We start from the raw sequence: 16,696 nt of genomic DNA, 5'->3' as shown, positions 1-16,696 counted from the left end.
TCAAAGCATGTCAAAGTTTTCTTCAAAGAAATCTAAACTACAATAACTATCCAACAAACAAATCCTGTAAATAGGCTTTTCAAGTACTTCCTGCACCACTTCCTAAACAACGCTCTGAGTGAGCCTGATGGAGAAGAAGAGCTAGGGCCCCTCAGAGCTCTTTTGGACATACAATCGCCCACAGTGGAGTTCAATACCAGAGAGCCTACCTGGAAGGAAGTCCAGGAAGTGGTTGCTGCAGCCAGAGCCAGCTCCACTCCAGAACCCAGTGGAGTACCCTATAAGGTGTACACGTGCTGCCCAGAGCGTCTCGGTATTGTCTGGACGATTCTGCGAGTGATTTGGTGCAGGACAACTGTAGCGGACCAATGGAGGCAGGCAGAGGGAGTCTGGATACCAAAGGAAGAGAACTTAAACGAACTGGAGCAGTTCAGATCAATCTCGTTCCTCGGTGTGGAGGGGGAGATCTTCTTCAGTGTCCTATCCAGAAGGATGACAGACCTTCTCCATAAGAATGCCTACATTGATACTTCGGTGCAGAAAGGTGGCATTCCTGGAGTTCCAGGGTGCCTAGAACACACCGGAGTTGTCACCCAGCTGATCAGGCAGGCGCATGAAGGAAAGGGTGACCTAGTTGTGCTTTGGCTTGACCTTGACAATGCATACGGCTCAATACCCCACAAGCTGATGGAGACTACTCTGGACCAACACCATGTACCCAGTAAGATCAAGGACCTCATCCCTCAACTACTATGGGAACTTCAGGTTCAGAGTTACTTCTGGGAACAGATTAGCAGCCGGTCTCCTCACCTCTGTGTCAGACTGGGAGCTGCAAGTCGACTTGGGGGGGGGGGCAGCTCAGGTTCCCAAACCATGTTATGACAACTTCGTTGAGGCCAGACATAGTGCTATCATCATCCTCTTCAAAGCAGGTGCTCCTTATAGAGCTGACGGTTCCCTGGGAGGACCCGATGGAAGAGGCAAATGAGCGGCAGCGGTCCAAGTACCAGGAGCTGGTGGATCAGTGCCAGAGGAGAGGCTGGAAGGTGCGTTGTGAGCCCATTGAAATAGGGTGTAGAGGTTTTGCTGGCCACTTACTGTGCAAGGTCTATACTCTACTTGGCATCACTGGGGCTGCAAAAAAGGAAAGCCATCAAGTCTACCATGGAGGCTACAGAAAGGGCCTCCAGATGGCTTTGGATCAGAAGGAGTGATCTGTGGGTCAGTGCTGCTGGGACAACAAGCTAGGGTCTGATCAACCGTGGCTGGGTCACTTGAGCGAGGGTGTATGATGTTGAACGACCCAAAACACCGAGGACCTCAGGAAACATCACCGATGATGTGTCCCCATGCATCCTTGGATGTATCTTTGAATCATTCAATGTATATCTTATTCCCACTTGTGGTCTGTTGTATAAAGAATGGGCAGATGCTACGTTCATTTAAAAAAACGCCTTCCCTTTCAGATACAAGCCAAGACCCCCATACTGTTTGTTATTGCATGTTTCTCCTTAAAAGGCCTGGTTGCCGCTCTGATGGCCGAGCGGACTAAACCGCCGTTCTTGCAACCCGCTCGTCATGTGGCTGGGAGGTTCGTATCCCAGACTCGCCGTAAGCGGTCACGGCCAGAGCGTCCACGGGGTAAGGCATTCATTAGGCCCCCCTTACCCGAGGGATAGTGGGTGTAGATCGGTGTAGTGTTCGGGGACTCGTCGTTCTCCGGCGACCCCTCTGGCCCACCCGGGCGCCTGCAGCCAACCAACTGAAAGCGTTCTCCCTACGCCTCCTTCGCGGCCTGAAGGTGATGCAACCCATGCGAGGCTTCAGCGTGTAAAACAGCGAGAGCAGCCGACACGAGTTTGAAGGAAGCTGGTGTTACGACTATCTCCTTCCTTTGGAAACGTGAGCCAGGGGAGCTATTCGACAAGAGTTCCAGCCATATGCCATTGGGTTAATCGGGTGGGATAAGGGGAAAAACTAGAAATATATATTTTTTTTAAATGGTAAAAAAAAAAAAAGGCCTGGTTAGGGTACAATACATTTCCTCAAATGGACTTGCACAGGCAACTGTTTGATACCACAACAAAAAACAACTGAACAAAAGTGGATAAATGCATACAACAGTGACTGGTCACCCATCAACACCGACCTTACTGACCTTATCAGTGGTGATGGTGATGTCATTACCTCCATTTTGGAAACATAGGCCAGGATGTGATGTTTCAAACTCATATTGTTATTCTTTCGGCTTGTTCCCTGTTTCTCAGGGGTCGCCACAGCGCATTTTATAGTTTCCATTGGTACCCTGTGAGGGCACAGCACCAATAGCAGTCGTTGTTAACCCTGGCCTCGACCGATCCCATACGGAGCCTCGAACGATCCGGTATGGTCTTGTCAATCCAAATACTGATTTGGCAAAGTTTTACGTTGGATGCCCTTCCTGACACCACCACTAACCCTATGGATGGGGGGACAGCTAAAGCGCTGGATGCCATCCCAGTGTTCATGGACTTGCGCCCATGCCTGTCACGGGATGTTTCAAACTCATATTAACAGTGGTAATTCTTTCTGATTGCTATACTTTATTTATTGATGTATTCACATATATTTACTAATTTATTTTTCTACAGTTTACGTCACACTTTTGACGGTCTATTTTGCAGCACAATTTACAAGACTCTCGATATCAATTTAAGCCGGGACCAGATTGCACGAATTCGGCCCGATTTTGACACATCATCGATGGCAAATGTGCACCATCAGGCCCGATTATGAACACCGGGAATGAAGAACGGACGTCTTTACCCCGTGTAGTGTGATATAATCAAAGAACAGCGATGTGGTGTCTGGGACGCCCCACAGCACTCCGGCGAAAAAAGTCTAGCATGTCAGATTTTTTTGTATTTTGCCGCCTAGCCTGAAATCTCCTATGACATGTTCCTTGATGTTGACCAATAGGATGACAGAATGCTGTGGTGCACATATGTAAACATGGCAGAAGAGCGTTGCTGCTGTTGCTGCTGTCAGGTTGAATGATGAAACGAAGGCTATTTTGACGTTTCCTCGATGGAGTACCATGTCAGAATCCATCCATCCATCCATAATCCGAACCACTTATCCTGCTCTCAGGGTCGCGGGGATGCTGGAGACTATCCCAGCAGTCATTTGGCAGCAGGTGGGGAGACACCCTGGACAGGCCGCCAGGCCATCACACAGGGCCGACATACACACCCACACACACACTCACACCTAGGGACAATTTAGTACAGCTGATTCACCTGACCTACACGTCTCTGGACTGTGGGAAGAAACCGGAGCACCCGGAGGAAACCCACGCAGACACGGGGAGAACATGCAAACTCCACACAGAGGACGAGCTGGGACGACCCCCAAGGGTGGAGTACCCCGGGGCTCGAACCCAGGACCTTCTTGCTGTGAGGCGACCGCGCTAACCACTGCGCCACCGTGCTGCTGCCCCCCCCCCAAGACATAATCCAAAAAGATACATTTTAGCAAGAAATAGTGGAGGCACTTCATAGCTTAACCTAGCATAGCTTAACCAGCTATGCTAGGTTATCATTCCCCGGTAGCACTAGCCGCAACAGCGCCCACAATCGTTTTTCCCCCCTTTTCTTAATTTTCTTTGTCTTTTCACAACACCAGACCGCCAGCATCACACATAGTGCTTCTGTAGCAGTAACTGACGACTTCTCGACCTCCTCCCCGACGACCTATGAGCGATCATTGATCGGAGTCATGCTTGTGGCATTGCCAGTCTCCCGGCTAAGACACGATAAGAATTCACGGCACTATGATTGCCCGATCTGACATGGTGACCATTGTGAAAGACAAAAATATCGTGTAGTCTGATCCCGGCATTAGTGTGCCTCTTACAACGCAGAGGATCGTCATGGTCTGGGATCATGGCTCTACCTGCGCCCGGGGCCCTGAATGACCCGGATTGCTCGGCTTCGCTCAACCTCCCCTGTCTCCGATTGGCTGGCCGGTTCCTGCTCGCCTGCGCCCCGTCTCCCTGATTGGCCTCCCCTGGGTATAGTATATGCCCCTTGGTTGGGCCACCCACTGAGACTCGGAGACCTTTTGTCGCCAGAGTGCCTTGGCTTTTGTGAACTTTCCCCGTGTCCATTCCTGCCGTTGTTTCCTGCCGTTTTGTAAGTTGTGCCTCATCCAATTTGTTAGCCCTCCCCGCTGTCTGTACCTGCTGTCTTTGTTCCACTTAATAAAGGAGTTGTCGGAACCGGTTTGCCTCCACCAGCTGCACTTGGGTCCTCCTCTCTACTACAACCGTGACAAGGATCTAGTTTGTTTGTTACACATTTTGTGAACAAAATGCTTTTACTGTCCATCATGATTTTAGCTTGAATAATAAGCAGGTGCCACCTTTTTTTGTTGATGGATATTTCATTTGGGGACAAACTCATTCATTTTCTTTTTTGTTCAAATGTGTGTGTGTGTGTGTGTGTGTGTGAACACGTTACCCTCAGCATCCTTTTCATAGAAGACTCCGTGAGGATGCACCGAGTAGCTCCTGGAGGCAAAGTTCTTCATGTGGACTATTATGACATCCTCGACCTCGGCCCGGAGCAGTGGCCCCAGGAAGCCCAGCCAGTCGGGTCGGGGAGCCTGGCGGCTAAATGTGGCATCTGTGTACTGTCGGAACATGGCCTTCTTATAAACCTTTCCGATACGATGGGGCCCTTGCTCCAAGAATACAGATGCATATCTGGGACAGAAGTGGGGAAAGAAAATAAAAAAAAGTGAGTGAGACGCACAGAGGTGTGTGTGTGGGGGTGTGTGTGTGTGTGTGTGTGCGAGAGAGAGAGAGACAGAGAGAGAGACAGAGAGAGACAGACAGACAGACAGACAGACAGACAGACAGACAGACAGACAGAGAGAGAGAAGAGTAATGATGGTAAAAGAGATTTGTAAAGGTAAAAGTAGTAGGACAGGGTTCCCCAATCAGTTTTCTCCAAGGGCCATATTATTTCAAGCATGCCAAGCAAGGGCATCGAAACTGGGGTGGGGGCGGAGGGGACAAGTCCCCCCTCAGTGTGGGGGGAGGCAAAAAAGCCTCCTCCCCCCCAAACAGGCACCCCAACCAACCGGAGGAGGTGCTAGTGCAGCGACCAGGACACATACCCACATCCAGCTTCCCACCCGCAGACACGGCCAATTGTATCTGTTGGGACACCCGACCAAGCCGGAGGTAACACGGGGATTCGAACGGTGATCCCCATGTTGGTAGGCAACTGAACAGACCCGCCATGCTACCCGGATGCGCCCCGACAGATTTTTAATTATTGCTGTGGATTTCAATCATGCAGACCTAAAGACTATTACCTAAATTCCATCAACATGTAAACTTTGCCACTAGGGAAAACAACATACGACCTCATTTACACTAATGAGAAGCGTGCATACAGAGCTTTCCCTTGCCCCCACCTAGGAAATTCAGACTATGCTCTGTTATGCTAATTTCAGCATACAGGGCACTTCTGAAAGGCGCCAAACCGCTTCAGTGACAGCTCAAGGCCTGGCCAGAGGTGTTTGTCTCAGCTGTTCGGGACTGCTTTGAGAGTACTGACTGAGGCATGTTAAAAGCAGCAGCCTCCTCTGTTGAGCTCATAGGTCTGGAGGAATACACAGTGACAGTGACAGCCTACGTCAATAAGTGTATAGATCAATCACAGTCACCAAAACAATCTCTTCGTGGGCCAACCAGAAGCCAGGGTTGAAAGCAGAATTTCAGGCACTGCTGAGGACCTGGAATTCTGTATTCAGATCCAGATAAGGCAGCCCTCAAGACAGTGCAGGAAAACCTGTCGCATGGCTTCAGGGAGGCCAAAAGACAATATGCTCAGAGAATCAACAGCAACCTCACCAACAGCAGAGATGCATGCTGCTTGTGAAAGGGTATCCAGGCCCTCACTGGCTACAAGCCTCCTCCTCAGACCTGTGGCGGTGGCCCCACCCTCCCAGATGCACTGAATGACCTCTACACTGACTGAATGAACAATGTGCCAGTGGTGAAGACTACCTCCTTGATGGATGACCAGGTTCTGCAGGTGACTGCAGAAAAAGACACTCTCCAGAGTCAACCCCACGCAAAGCTGTGGGTCCAGACAGAATCCCAGACTGAGCCATCGGGGACTGTGCTGAGCAGCTGGCAGATGTCCTCACTGACATCTTCCGACATCTTGCTGTTCCAGGCAGTGTTTCAAATCTACTACTGTCATACCAGTGCCAAGAAGTCCCCTGTGTCCTGCCACAATAACTACCACCCCGTTGCACTGACTACCAACATCACGAAGTGCTTCGAGAGGCTGGTAATAAAGCACATTCAGTCCAGCCTCCCCTCCACTCTGGACCCTCTCCAGTTTGCAGACTGTGCTAACGGCTCCACAGAAGATACCACAACCTCTGCCCTGTCCCACCTGGAGAGAAAGAAAATCTATGTGATGCTTTTGTTCATTAACTTCAGCTCAGCTTTTAACACAATTATAGCTCAACACCTAATCGGAAACCTGAGCCAGCTGGGCCTTAACACCTCTCTCTGTAAGTGGGTGCTGGACTTCCTCATGGGGAGGTCACAGTCAGTCCGAATGGGCAGGATCACCTCCAGGACCATCACACTGAGCACCGGCACTCCAAAGAGCTGTGTGTTCAGTCCGCTGCTGTTCACCCTGCTGACTCATGACTGCACAGTGTCATTCACCTCCAACCTAATCATAAAGTTTGCTGATGACACCACAGTGGTAGGCCTCGTCAGCAAAAGTGATGAATCATCATACAGAGCGTATGTGGACCAACTGGCAGCATGGTAGTAAATCAAAAACCTCTCTCTAAACATAGGGAAAACTAAGGAGGTAATTATCGACTTTAGAAAGAGCAACATCCACCATACCCCCCCCCCCGCGGCCATTGATGGTATGGATGTGGAGAGAGTCAGCAGCGCTAAGTTCCTGGGAGGGCACACCACAGAGGACCTCTCCTGGTCCTCACATGCCACTGTGCGCTCCAAGAAGGCCCAGCAGCATCTCCACTTCCTGCGATGTTTGAAGAAGGCGAGTCTCTCCCCATCCATCCTCACCACATTCTACAGAGGCACCACAGAGAGCATTCTGACCAGCTGTATCACTGTCTGGCATGGCAGCTGCAAGGCGTCTGACCGCAAGTCCCTACAGCGGATAGTGAAGGCAGCTGGAAAGATCATAGGAACTACTCTCCCATCCATCCAGGCCATCTGTGACACACGGTGCATCCAGAAGGCCCTCAGGATCATGAAGGACCCCAACCACCCTTCCCACACCCATTTCACCCAACTACCCTCTGGCAGGAGGTACCAGAGCATCCGTACGGCCTCCACTAGACTACATTTTCATTCCTCAAGCTGTGAGGGTCCGCAACAGTCTGAACACTCAGACCTTTTACACAATGACTTTTTGACCTGCTTCCTTTTGTAAAATTAACTGCACTGTCACTCTAAACAACACACCTACCTGCACAACTGTTGCTGCCAGAAACTTACTGTCTGTGTCAGGCGTCCTTGTGATGTTTAGGTTTGTGAAGTACTTTTTGTTTTTGATGTACTTTTTGCTTTTTAAATATTTATTGCACATTATTTGTTTTTATGTGGCACTGTGGCCCATGTGAAATGCAATCTCATTCCCTGTATGTATGAGGCATGCATATGGGGAAATGGCAATAAAAGCAGTCTAAGTCCAAGAACAGTGGTATTCTGTGGGGGAGCGTGAAGCACTCCCTTGCATGTGGGCATGTGAGGGATGGCCCCTGTACCTCTTTGGCTGCCCCTTCACCCTGAGGATGGACCACCAAGCTTTGACAGCACTGCTATCCTCAGCGGGCACAGGCCATAAGCCACTGAGACTACATCATTGGTATGACCACCTCCATCAGTGCAATTACACCCCGCTGTTCACCCCAGGTGGAGATAATGTCGTCGCTGACCTCTTCTCACAGTCAGTCTCTGCCCTAGCCCCATCCACCAGCATTAACTATGGTGAAAGTGAGATCATTCAAATGCTCCGCACACCACTCCGGGCCACTATCTCCCTACAGGAGCTGAGGGAAGCCTCTGAACAGGAGCCGGTCCTCTCTCAGCTCCGCATCTACATCTGACAGGGCTGGCCAAATAAGTTTCTAGAGGAACTGTTAGCATTTTCCCGTGTCAAGCACGAACTCTCCTGTTGGAATGACTCCTGTGTGGCATGTGGATTTTTGCACTGAGGTCCCAGGTGCCCTTCATGCTCGTGTTTTGGCTATGGTACATGAGGGCCACCTTGGCATAGTGAAGCTCAAACAGTGTTGCTGCGACTGTGTGGTGGCCAGGCATAGACAAAGATATTGAGGTCCTAGTTGGAGAATGTCCTGCATGCTTTGTGATTGGTAAAATTGGCCGCCAACCTCCCCCACCCCTGTAACCTCTATTCTGGCCTTTTCAGCCCTGGGAACACCTGCAGTTAGACATCTGTGGCGAGATCCATGGGCCCCTCACCATCAATGTTTCTTGGGTTTTGCCTATGATTTGCACTCAGAATGACCTGAACTGACCACCGTCAGCTCCCTCACCTCCCAGGTCATTGTGGACTTCCTTGAGTCTCTCTTCTCACCATTACCACAGACAATGGTCCGCAACTAGTTTCTGTAGAATTCACCTGATAACTGCAGAACAAGGGCATCCGACACATTTGCACTGCTCTGTATTACCCACAGGCCAATGGTGGCATGGAATGGTTCCATCAGTCCCTGAAAAATGGCATCACAGCACACCAGGCCCAGGGGCGTTCCTTTAAACAAGCCATCCGGCTGATCCTGCTACACTACTGGGCTACCCAGCACATAACCACAGACTTCTCTAGAGCTTCACTCATGCTGGGTAGGGAGCTCAGCCTGTTACTTGACAGGCTCTGCCCCTCCACAGCCCAGAGCACCTCTCAATCAAAGCCTCAGTTGCCTGTGGGCAGAGACAGATGAAGCAGTGGTTTGACAAGAAAAAGCAATTCGGGGCGCCAGACCTCTCTGTGACGGGCTGGGTGAGAGTTCACCGACCTCACAGGGAGAATAAAATGGCATCATTCTGGTCATCCCTGCAGCAAATTCTCTGCCGGCTGGGTTCAGCCACATTCCTTCTTGATGATGGTACCCATTGGCATGGCAGCTGCCTCCAGAAGGTGCCTGTGCCACCTGCATCTTCAACCCATATTAGCAGGGGCATGCTCCACACCTCACCCAGAGTCTGGCAGGAGGACCCCAACCCTCAGGCAGCTCCACAGTCCTCAGAGACTCCCTTATCACCACAACTTTGTGTCCCCATCAGTAGCACTGACCCTACCTCCAGCTTCCCCACCACCGTTAGCATTACCCTCAGCCTTGGGTTCCCCAAGATCAGTGTGCACGCAGGCACGGCCTAATCACCTGAAGGACTTTGTGTTTACCTTTCACATCTCAGTCTCCCAGGGAGGGGAAAATGTTATGTCCGTTCAGGGTCAATTGTTCTGTGATAGTTTTGTGATGTCCGGCTGTGTTCGAATGAAGTGCAGCTGCATTTTGACAATTCAATGACAATTAAACTCTTAAGAGACCAAGTTAAGAGTTGAATTTTCAAGTAAAAGTTGGCTAGTGTTCACCATACCAGCATCCAGCACCCTCCTTAAAAACATAACAGCCATATTTCCCATGATTGAACAGATTCACTGAAAGCACTGATCACATACCTGCCTCCCATAATATGACACAAACCTAAGATGCCCCTCAATATTCAGCAGTGTGGTTTCTCGTTGCTGGCAGCTATAAACCGAAGGCAGTATCCATCAGTTTACATATGGAAACATTTTAGGGAACATAATGCGTAGAACACGTTTTTTAACAAAGGACACAAAAGCCACGTTTCCATCAGTTTTAATACATATTTTTTATACACTTTATGAAGTTAGAAAGCTGGATGGAAATGACAAAATTCAATAAACTTCCTCAGTATCGCAAAAAAAGAAAAAGAAAAACGTTTACGCTTGCTTGAGAGGATTTTTGGCTTTTGCCAATTCAGATTGGCGACGAAAAGGCGTTTTTCCCAATTGGACATTTTAATTTTCCAATTAAAGAAAATGAAGTTCGAATAGAATTTAATCACGTTATCAACCGTTTCTTCATCTACTGGTTCAGTTTTCTTGTGGGCATGGAAGTACGGCCGTATGATGGAGGACGCGCGGGCTTAACATTGAGGGTTTTATTAATCATTGAACAATGAAACAGATCTGATGGAAACACACCTGGAGTTGCATGATTTAATTTACTATAATACATTCATTCGTTCGAAATTGGATGGAAACGTAGCTATTGTGTTGTAGATGTGACTGAGAGCTGTTGTGTGACTTTGTTGCGAACGAAACGATACAGGATCGTTGTGTGAAGTCTGTTATTGGAGGCAGGTCTAGTGTTGGCTGCACATTTTCAGTTTAGTATCCAGCGTTGCATATTGTAGCGAATTCGGGGGACAGCGCAACCACAGGAACTGCCGCGGCCGGGAAGCGAACCCGTATCGCCCGCACCGCAGGAGACATCGCTGACCGCTAGACTAAAGGGTCAGACCCAGCGGCCAGCGGCCAGCGTGTCTTCTTATCCGTGCACGTTACAATATTATTTACGTCATATCCTGACTAGATGCTTAACACTGACGTTGTAAAACAGATGCCCTTGCAGCGGGTCATGGGGCTAAAGATAGCTCCCCTGAATCATGTTTTTCTTAGCTAACTGACAACCCAGAAAAATAGCTGATGTTTAAAAACAGTTAATATAGATGTTATTTTCTTGCCCGGTGCGGGATTCGATACGGGGTGTATTGCACCACAAGGCGACGTCACTAACCGCTCGGCTAAAGGGTCAGACCCGTTAGCTAGGGGCTAACGTCCGTTATTAGTAGTTTACAGTCGTCACCCTCCCCGGAAGTGCGCCCTCGCGCTTTGTTCTTCCCGCGCTCCGAATAGACTCCTGAGGATCTGCACACTTCCGGATCCCACCGCTGCCACCAGTGTAACCGGTTATTTTCTTGCCCCCTGCGGGATTCGATACGAGGTGTACCGCACCACAAGGCGACTTCACTAACCGCTCGGCTAAAGGGTCAGACCCGTTAGCTGGGGACTAACGTGTCTTATTAGTAGTTTATATATATATATAAATAAAAGTAAATGCATTTTTTTGTTCCACTTGTTTTTTTTCCGGCTTTCCCCCCAATTGTACCTTTCCAATTACCCCACTCTTCTGAGCCGTCCCGGTCGCTGCTCCCCACCCCCTCTGCCGATCCAGGCGGGGCGACAGACCACCACATGCCTCCTCCGATACATGTGGAGTCGCCAGCCGTTTCTTTTCACCTGACAGTGAGGAGTTTCGCCAGGGGGACGTAGCGCGTGGGAGGATCACGCTATTCCCCCCAGTTCCCCCTCGAACAGGTGCCCCCGACCGACCAGAGGAGGCGCTAGTGCAGCGACCAGGACAAACACCCTCATCCGGCTTCCCACCCGCAGACACGGCCAACTGTGTCTGTAGGGACGCCCGACCAAGCCGGAGGTAACACGGGGGATTCGAACCCGCGGTCCCCGCGTTGGTAGGCAACGGAGTAGTCCGCAACGCTACCCGGACGCCCTTATTCCACTTTTCTTGTTGTGACGTCACCGGTGCCCTGGTCAGAAAAACCAGGGCTCCGGGAATGGTACCCGCGTTTCCAGCCTGTAATTCAGAGTTTCGACAAACGTTCAGTTTGTTTACGCGTCACAGATGTAAGTTTGTGAGTGAGTGAATTAGAAACCAGGTTCACGAGGTCCTTCACATATAAAAGGATGTGGGGGAAAGCCTAAATACTTTCATTTGAGCACATTTTGTGTTGGGAGTGAATCAAGGCTCATCTGTGTGTTGCCAGAATAAACCATCGGACGTCTAAAAGAGTAAACTCTCTTCACAAAGCCAGGACGACGTCCAAACAGTGCACCAGCCAATCGGAGAGGGGAGAAGGCCAACAGCTGTGTAAGTGTAAACCAGGGGTGATTCCGTATGGGGCAGGAGTGTCGGGATAGCTGAGACGTGTATTTTCGTAAACACCAAGTCTCAGTTGCTTTTAAATCCCAAAAACACGCTGCACCAGATGTTGGTGCACCCCAAGGATCGGCCCCCACCCCCCCAGCACAAACAGAGCAATACAGTGTACGCTGTTAAGTGCCAGGAGGTATTGCCGTGACTTGTACATCGGGGAAACCACACAGATGCTGGCCAAGAGGATGACACAACACAGGAGAGCTAACACGTCAGGGCCAGGACTCCGCAGTCTACACCATCTACAGGCCGGCGGCCACTCTTACGAGGATGAAGATGTGCACATCCTTGATAGGGAGGAACGCTGCTTTGAATGGGGAGTCAAAGACGCCATCTATGTGAAGAGGGGATGACCATCCCTAAACGGGGGGCTAAGAGTAAAGCTGTTGCCATCTTACAATGCTGTGATTGCAACAATCCCTGATCCTCTGTGTATAGTCCACGTGATCAATGGTCACACCCATATCTGCATATGAAACGGGTCGTTGGTTTCGGTCGTTACGCACCTATTGTGCTGTATTGTTTATAAGGGTGGGGGTGGCTGCAGTCAGTTTAGACTGAAGAGGTCACTCAGTTGGGTGGTGGAACGTTTCTGTCTTTACACATTGTATCCAGAGGAAGTGATGCAACCTTCTTTGATGTTCTTACCAGTATCATTGAGCATGCATCAAGATATCTGACATAGTAGTAGTAGTAATAATAGTAGTGATCAATGGACTTTAAAAGACTTTTATTCAAATTAGTGCAACTTAATAATTATGAACTGGATGTCCATTCCAGTAGTCTTACTTCTACTACTTCCGGCCGTTCCCGTTAGGGGTCGCCACACCGGATCATCCGTTTGCATTTCTTCCTGTCCTCTGGAATGTTAATGTTATATTTCCTCTGGTTATTACCGGTAGTGTTCTTCTTTATTCTCATGGGACTATTAATAGAAGAGGTCACAGGCTTTACTGCTCCACCACAGTGAACTCGCTAAGGGTCTTTTGGCTAAACAAACGAGACACGGCTCGTGTTGTGGACCGCTGCGGGACTGTTCGCGTCTCTGGTCCGCCATAACTCGAGTTTGTTTGTTCAAACTTCTGATAAGTTATACTGCACACGCGGTGCATACATTTACAAGTAATTAAAGTAAATAATCAACTATTTCTATTCGTACCTCTGGCAGATAGATGTTGAGCAAGAGAAATTTAAGCATCGCATGAATGGGGTTTGGCAGCTTTTGCCTGTGGGGATGTTAGTACCGGTTTCATTAGGACAAGCCAACGTCATAGTTTTGGTGTCCCATGATTTCATCGCAGTTCAAGTTAATAACATCACTGTAAAGTACACTTCCCCTTACTGCCGTGTTGTTGTTTTTTTCATGTGAGTTGTATTTGAAACTGATATTTTATTTGACAGGACTCACTCAGTGTGTGAAAGAAGGCGCAACATAAAACGATGAGCTGTATGGGGTTAAGACACTTCCTGCATCCATTAGATCACGTTTTCCTGTTTGTTTCTCTTTCGTGTTTCTCTCTTATTGTTCACAGTAGCTGGGTGTGTGTTGTGCAGCACAACTTGCATTGCATATGAACTACACAGTGCAGGGGCAATTGCGTTTGCAATGTGTTGTAGCGAATTCGGGGGACAACGCAACCACAGAAAGTGCCGCGGCCGGGAAGCGAACCCGTGTCGCCCGCACCGCAGGAGGCATCGCTAACCGCTCGACTAAAGGGTCAGACCCGCCTACCAGCGGCCAGCGTGTCTTCTCAGCCATGCACGTTACGGTATGGCCGCTGGATTAACTTGAGAAGGGGTAGGTGCATACTTCCCCCTGCTCCCTTTCCAACATGTAACAAATAATCTGATGTCTGTGGAGATTTGCTCACTGAGTTTGATGTTTGGTGTGGGATGTGTGGCAATGGCTTGTCTGTATGTCACCCCGCTCATTTTCAGAATAAGTCATCATTCATTCATTCATTAGCAATGATGAATGACACATTCATCAGCAGACACCGTCCCAGTTACTTATACCCACTCCGTTCCCTGCGCGGTGCCTCTTCTCGGTTCGACGTGAGCAGAGTTTACTGTCGAGGTTTATCGTCCACAGCCCCCCTGTTGGTTCTACCACGGTCCCTTACCGGCGGACGCGGCTGCGCGGTGTCACGTGTCAGGGGTGTGGCCGGCCTCTGCCGCTCCCGCGGGGCGCAGGTGCTCCGCGCCACCCAACCCCGGGACGGAGTTCATAGGGGAGTCTGCTCCCGTATGTCAAGTCAGGTCGGGGCTGAATATCGGGTCTGCCTGAGGGTGTATCCCGGGGGTAGAGGTCAGACACATGACACGGTAACTGCCAGCCTCCAGACGTCATAACGCACCCCATCACCGTGTTGCGGGTCAGTCACGGGCGAAGATGCAGGGCTTTCACGCAAAACATGCAAATCATCACGCACGCACCATCATCATCATCTTTTCTTCATCTCCATCCACCCGTCCATCCACCCGTCCATCCAATCCCACCACCGAAAAAAGAAAGAATGAAAGTTGTGAAAACGGGACAAACTCACTCATCGTTGGCCACTTGTGCCCCGGTGATGAGGTTTCGGCCGCTCGGTGCGTAGTCCCACAAATCCTCAACGATCCCGATGTAGTAGACTCGCTCTTTGCCGGCGCCCTCCGCCACGAGCAGGAGAGGAAGAAGCAGGAGGAAACCAGCCACTGACCTCCGCCATGTCGGTTCCATGCTCAGATGACCATTCCCATCAGACCCGTCGGTTTTATTTGAGGGGACGCTGAAGGGAAAACCTCCCGCCTACTCCCCCCCGTGCACCGCAGGCGGCGCGGTGACGCGTCAGATTCTGCACCGCCAACAGAATCTGTTCCCCGCGCGTTCCCGCGACGAGACATGATCTGGGACGCATACACGCGTTTTCCATGCACGGGGAGTCGCCCCCAACAAACTGAAGGTCTAGAAAGTCCAGCATGCTGTTTAACGAAACCAAGCGGCAGTTTCCTTACGTAAGCTCCCAGAATAAACTGGTGTTTTTAAGCCTGAACTATCGCGCGCTTTTTTAACAATCCTTTCACTAAATTACAACTTTTAGTATACTACCTAGTAAGTTAAGGGTCTGCTTGCATGAAGTAGGCTACTCTGAGTGAAGAGGTTCACTTTTTTTGGGGGGGGGGACCACCCCATAAGAGATGTTTAGGAGACATGTGCGCTTTTGTTGATCATCAACACGGTTTTAAACAGAGTCGCGCCACGAAAGCAGGTGAATTGAAACTGGTGAGATGTTGGAGATTTTTTCGGTATGCTGCCTTGATTTTAGAATCATGTTGTTGATCTGTAAATGCTGATAAACTGTAAAAATGGGGGGGGGGGTCAATGCTTTTTCCACCTCCTAATAGTAAATGGAATGGAAATGTGATGAGCTGATTTGAGGTTCGCCTTGGTTTAATGCAAGCGCGTTCCCGCGACGTTACGCTTTATGTGGGGTACACATTCTGCTGGGGATGCAAAATGTTACAGTACAGCGGCGCGCAACGCTTACGAAACTCGGCGAGGGAAACAGTCGCCCTATTCAGTCAGCCACGAGGGCGACCGCCTACCATACTATCAGACACACACCAAACCATAAATGATTTAATAATTATTATGACTGGATCATTAATCCTTTATAATCATTTATAAATAAGTGACAGGGTATTACACTGGAGTCTGCTCAAAGGTGACCTGTTGATGGGCAGGCTATAGTTGAATGACTAGAAATCGGTTTCAGGTGTTTAATTTTTTAATGTTAAGGCTTAACTATGTGTTTGTCTGAAAAAACCAGAAACCAAAAACCAAAACCAAAACCGCTTTCCCTGCGGTCCAGCAAACCCAATTGAGCTACCTGAGAGAGAGCACGTCAGCACCAGCTTGCATTCATTCTGTCTGTAACGGATAAACGGTACAGTTTTGTTTGTTTGGGGGGGGGATTCATGAGATTATAAAGGCTGGTCTTGCTTCTATTTCAGTGCTTAAGAATGCTAAAAAGAAGTTGTGTAAAGTCGAATAGGATTTATTTATATTTAAACTCTTAAGGACGTTCTTATCAGACTGACTGTGAAGTAGAAGCGTTAGTCTGACACCTGCTGGCCGGCTTTAGTACTACAACGGGAAACGTGACGGGCGAGCAGCTCTGCAAAATAACCCCCACGTCCAGAACACTCGTCCACGTTCCTGTTCATCTGCATGGGAGACTAGGAGCTGCTTCACCTTTGGGTTTCTGCTCATCTGAAAATCCTGGATCCTGCAATCTGCCTACTCTAACAGTTAACCTGAACAAATGGCAAACAAGTGTTGGCTAATATCACATAAATAAATAAGATAACCTTTATTGACCCCCGTGGGGGAAATTCAGACATAGATAGTGGCAAGGCAAGGAAGGACATCATCATCGACATCACATCAACCATGGCTGCCTGGACAAACAACAACAATCAGCAGATTGGGCATACATACAATATAACATCAGTAGATATGAGATGTGGACTGTAGGTTGTCGGGTATAAGGGATCTGTCAGATATAATGGATCTATGTCAGCAGGTATAGGT

General features: G+C 49.3%; 1 protein-coding gene across 1 annotated transcript in view; it reads right to left on the bottom strand.

The window, feature by feature from the left end:
* hephl1b (hephaestin-like 1b) overlaps positions 1–14,917 on the bottom strand; it is a 48,495-nt gene extending 33,578 nt beyond the window's left edge. Inside the window, exons 1-2 of the mRNA XM_056285540.1 lie at positions 14,667–14,917; positions 4,500–4,744 (exon numbers count right to left, since the gene is read on the bottom strand). Of these exons, the coding sequence (XP_056141515.1) occupies positions 4,500–4,744; positions 14,667–14,842 (421 nt within the window). The 5' untranslated portion in view covers positions 14,843–14,917. The remainder of the gene's footprint in view (positions 1–4,499; positions 4,745–14,666) is intronic.
* Between the last annotated feature and the right edge of the window lie 1,779 nt (positions 14,918–16,696).

This window comes from Lampris incognitus, chromosome 8 (assembly GCF_029633865.1).
Source record: "Lampris incognitus isolate fLamInc1 chromosome 8, fLamInc1.hap2, whole genome shotgun sequence".
Lineage (NCBI taxonomy): Eukaryota > Metazoa > Chordata > Actinopteri > Lampriformes > Lampridae > Lampris > Lampris incognitus.
The sequence above is the reverse complement of the archived record's forward strand: the minus strand, read 5'-3'. Positions and strand labels throughout refer to the sequence as shown.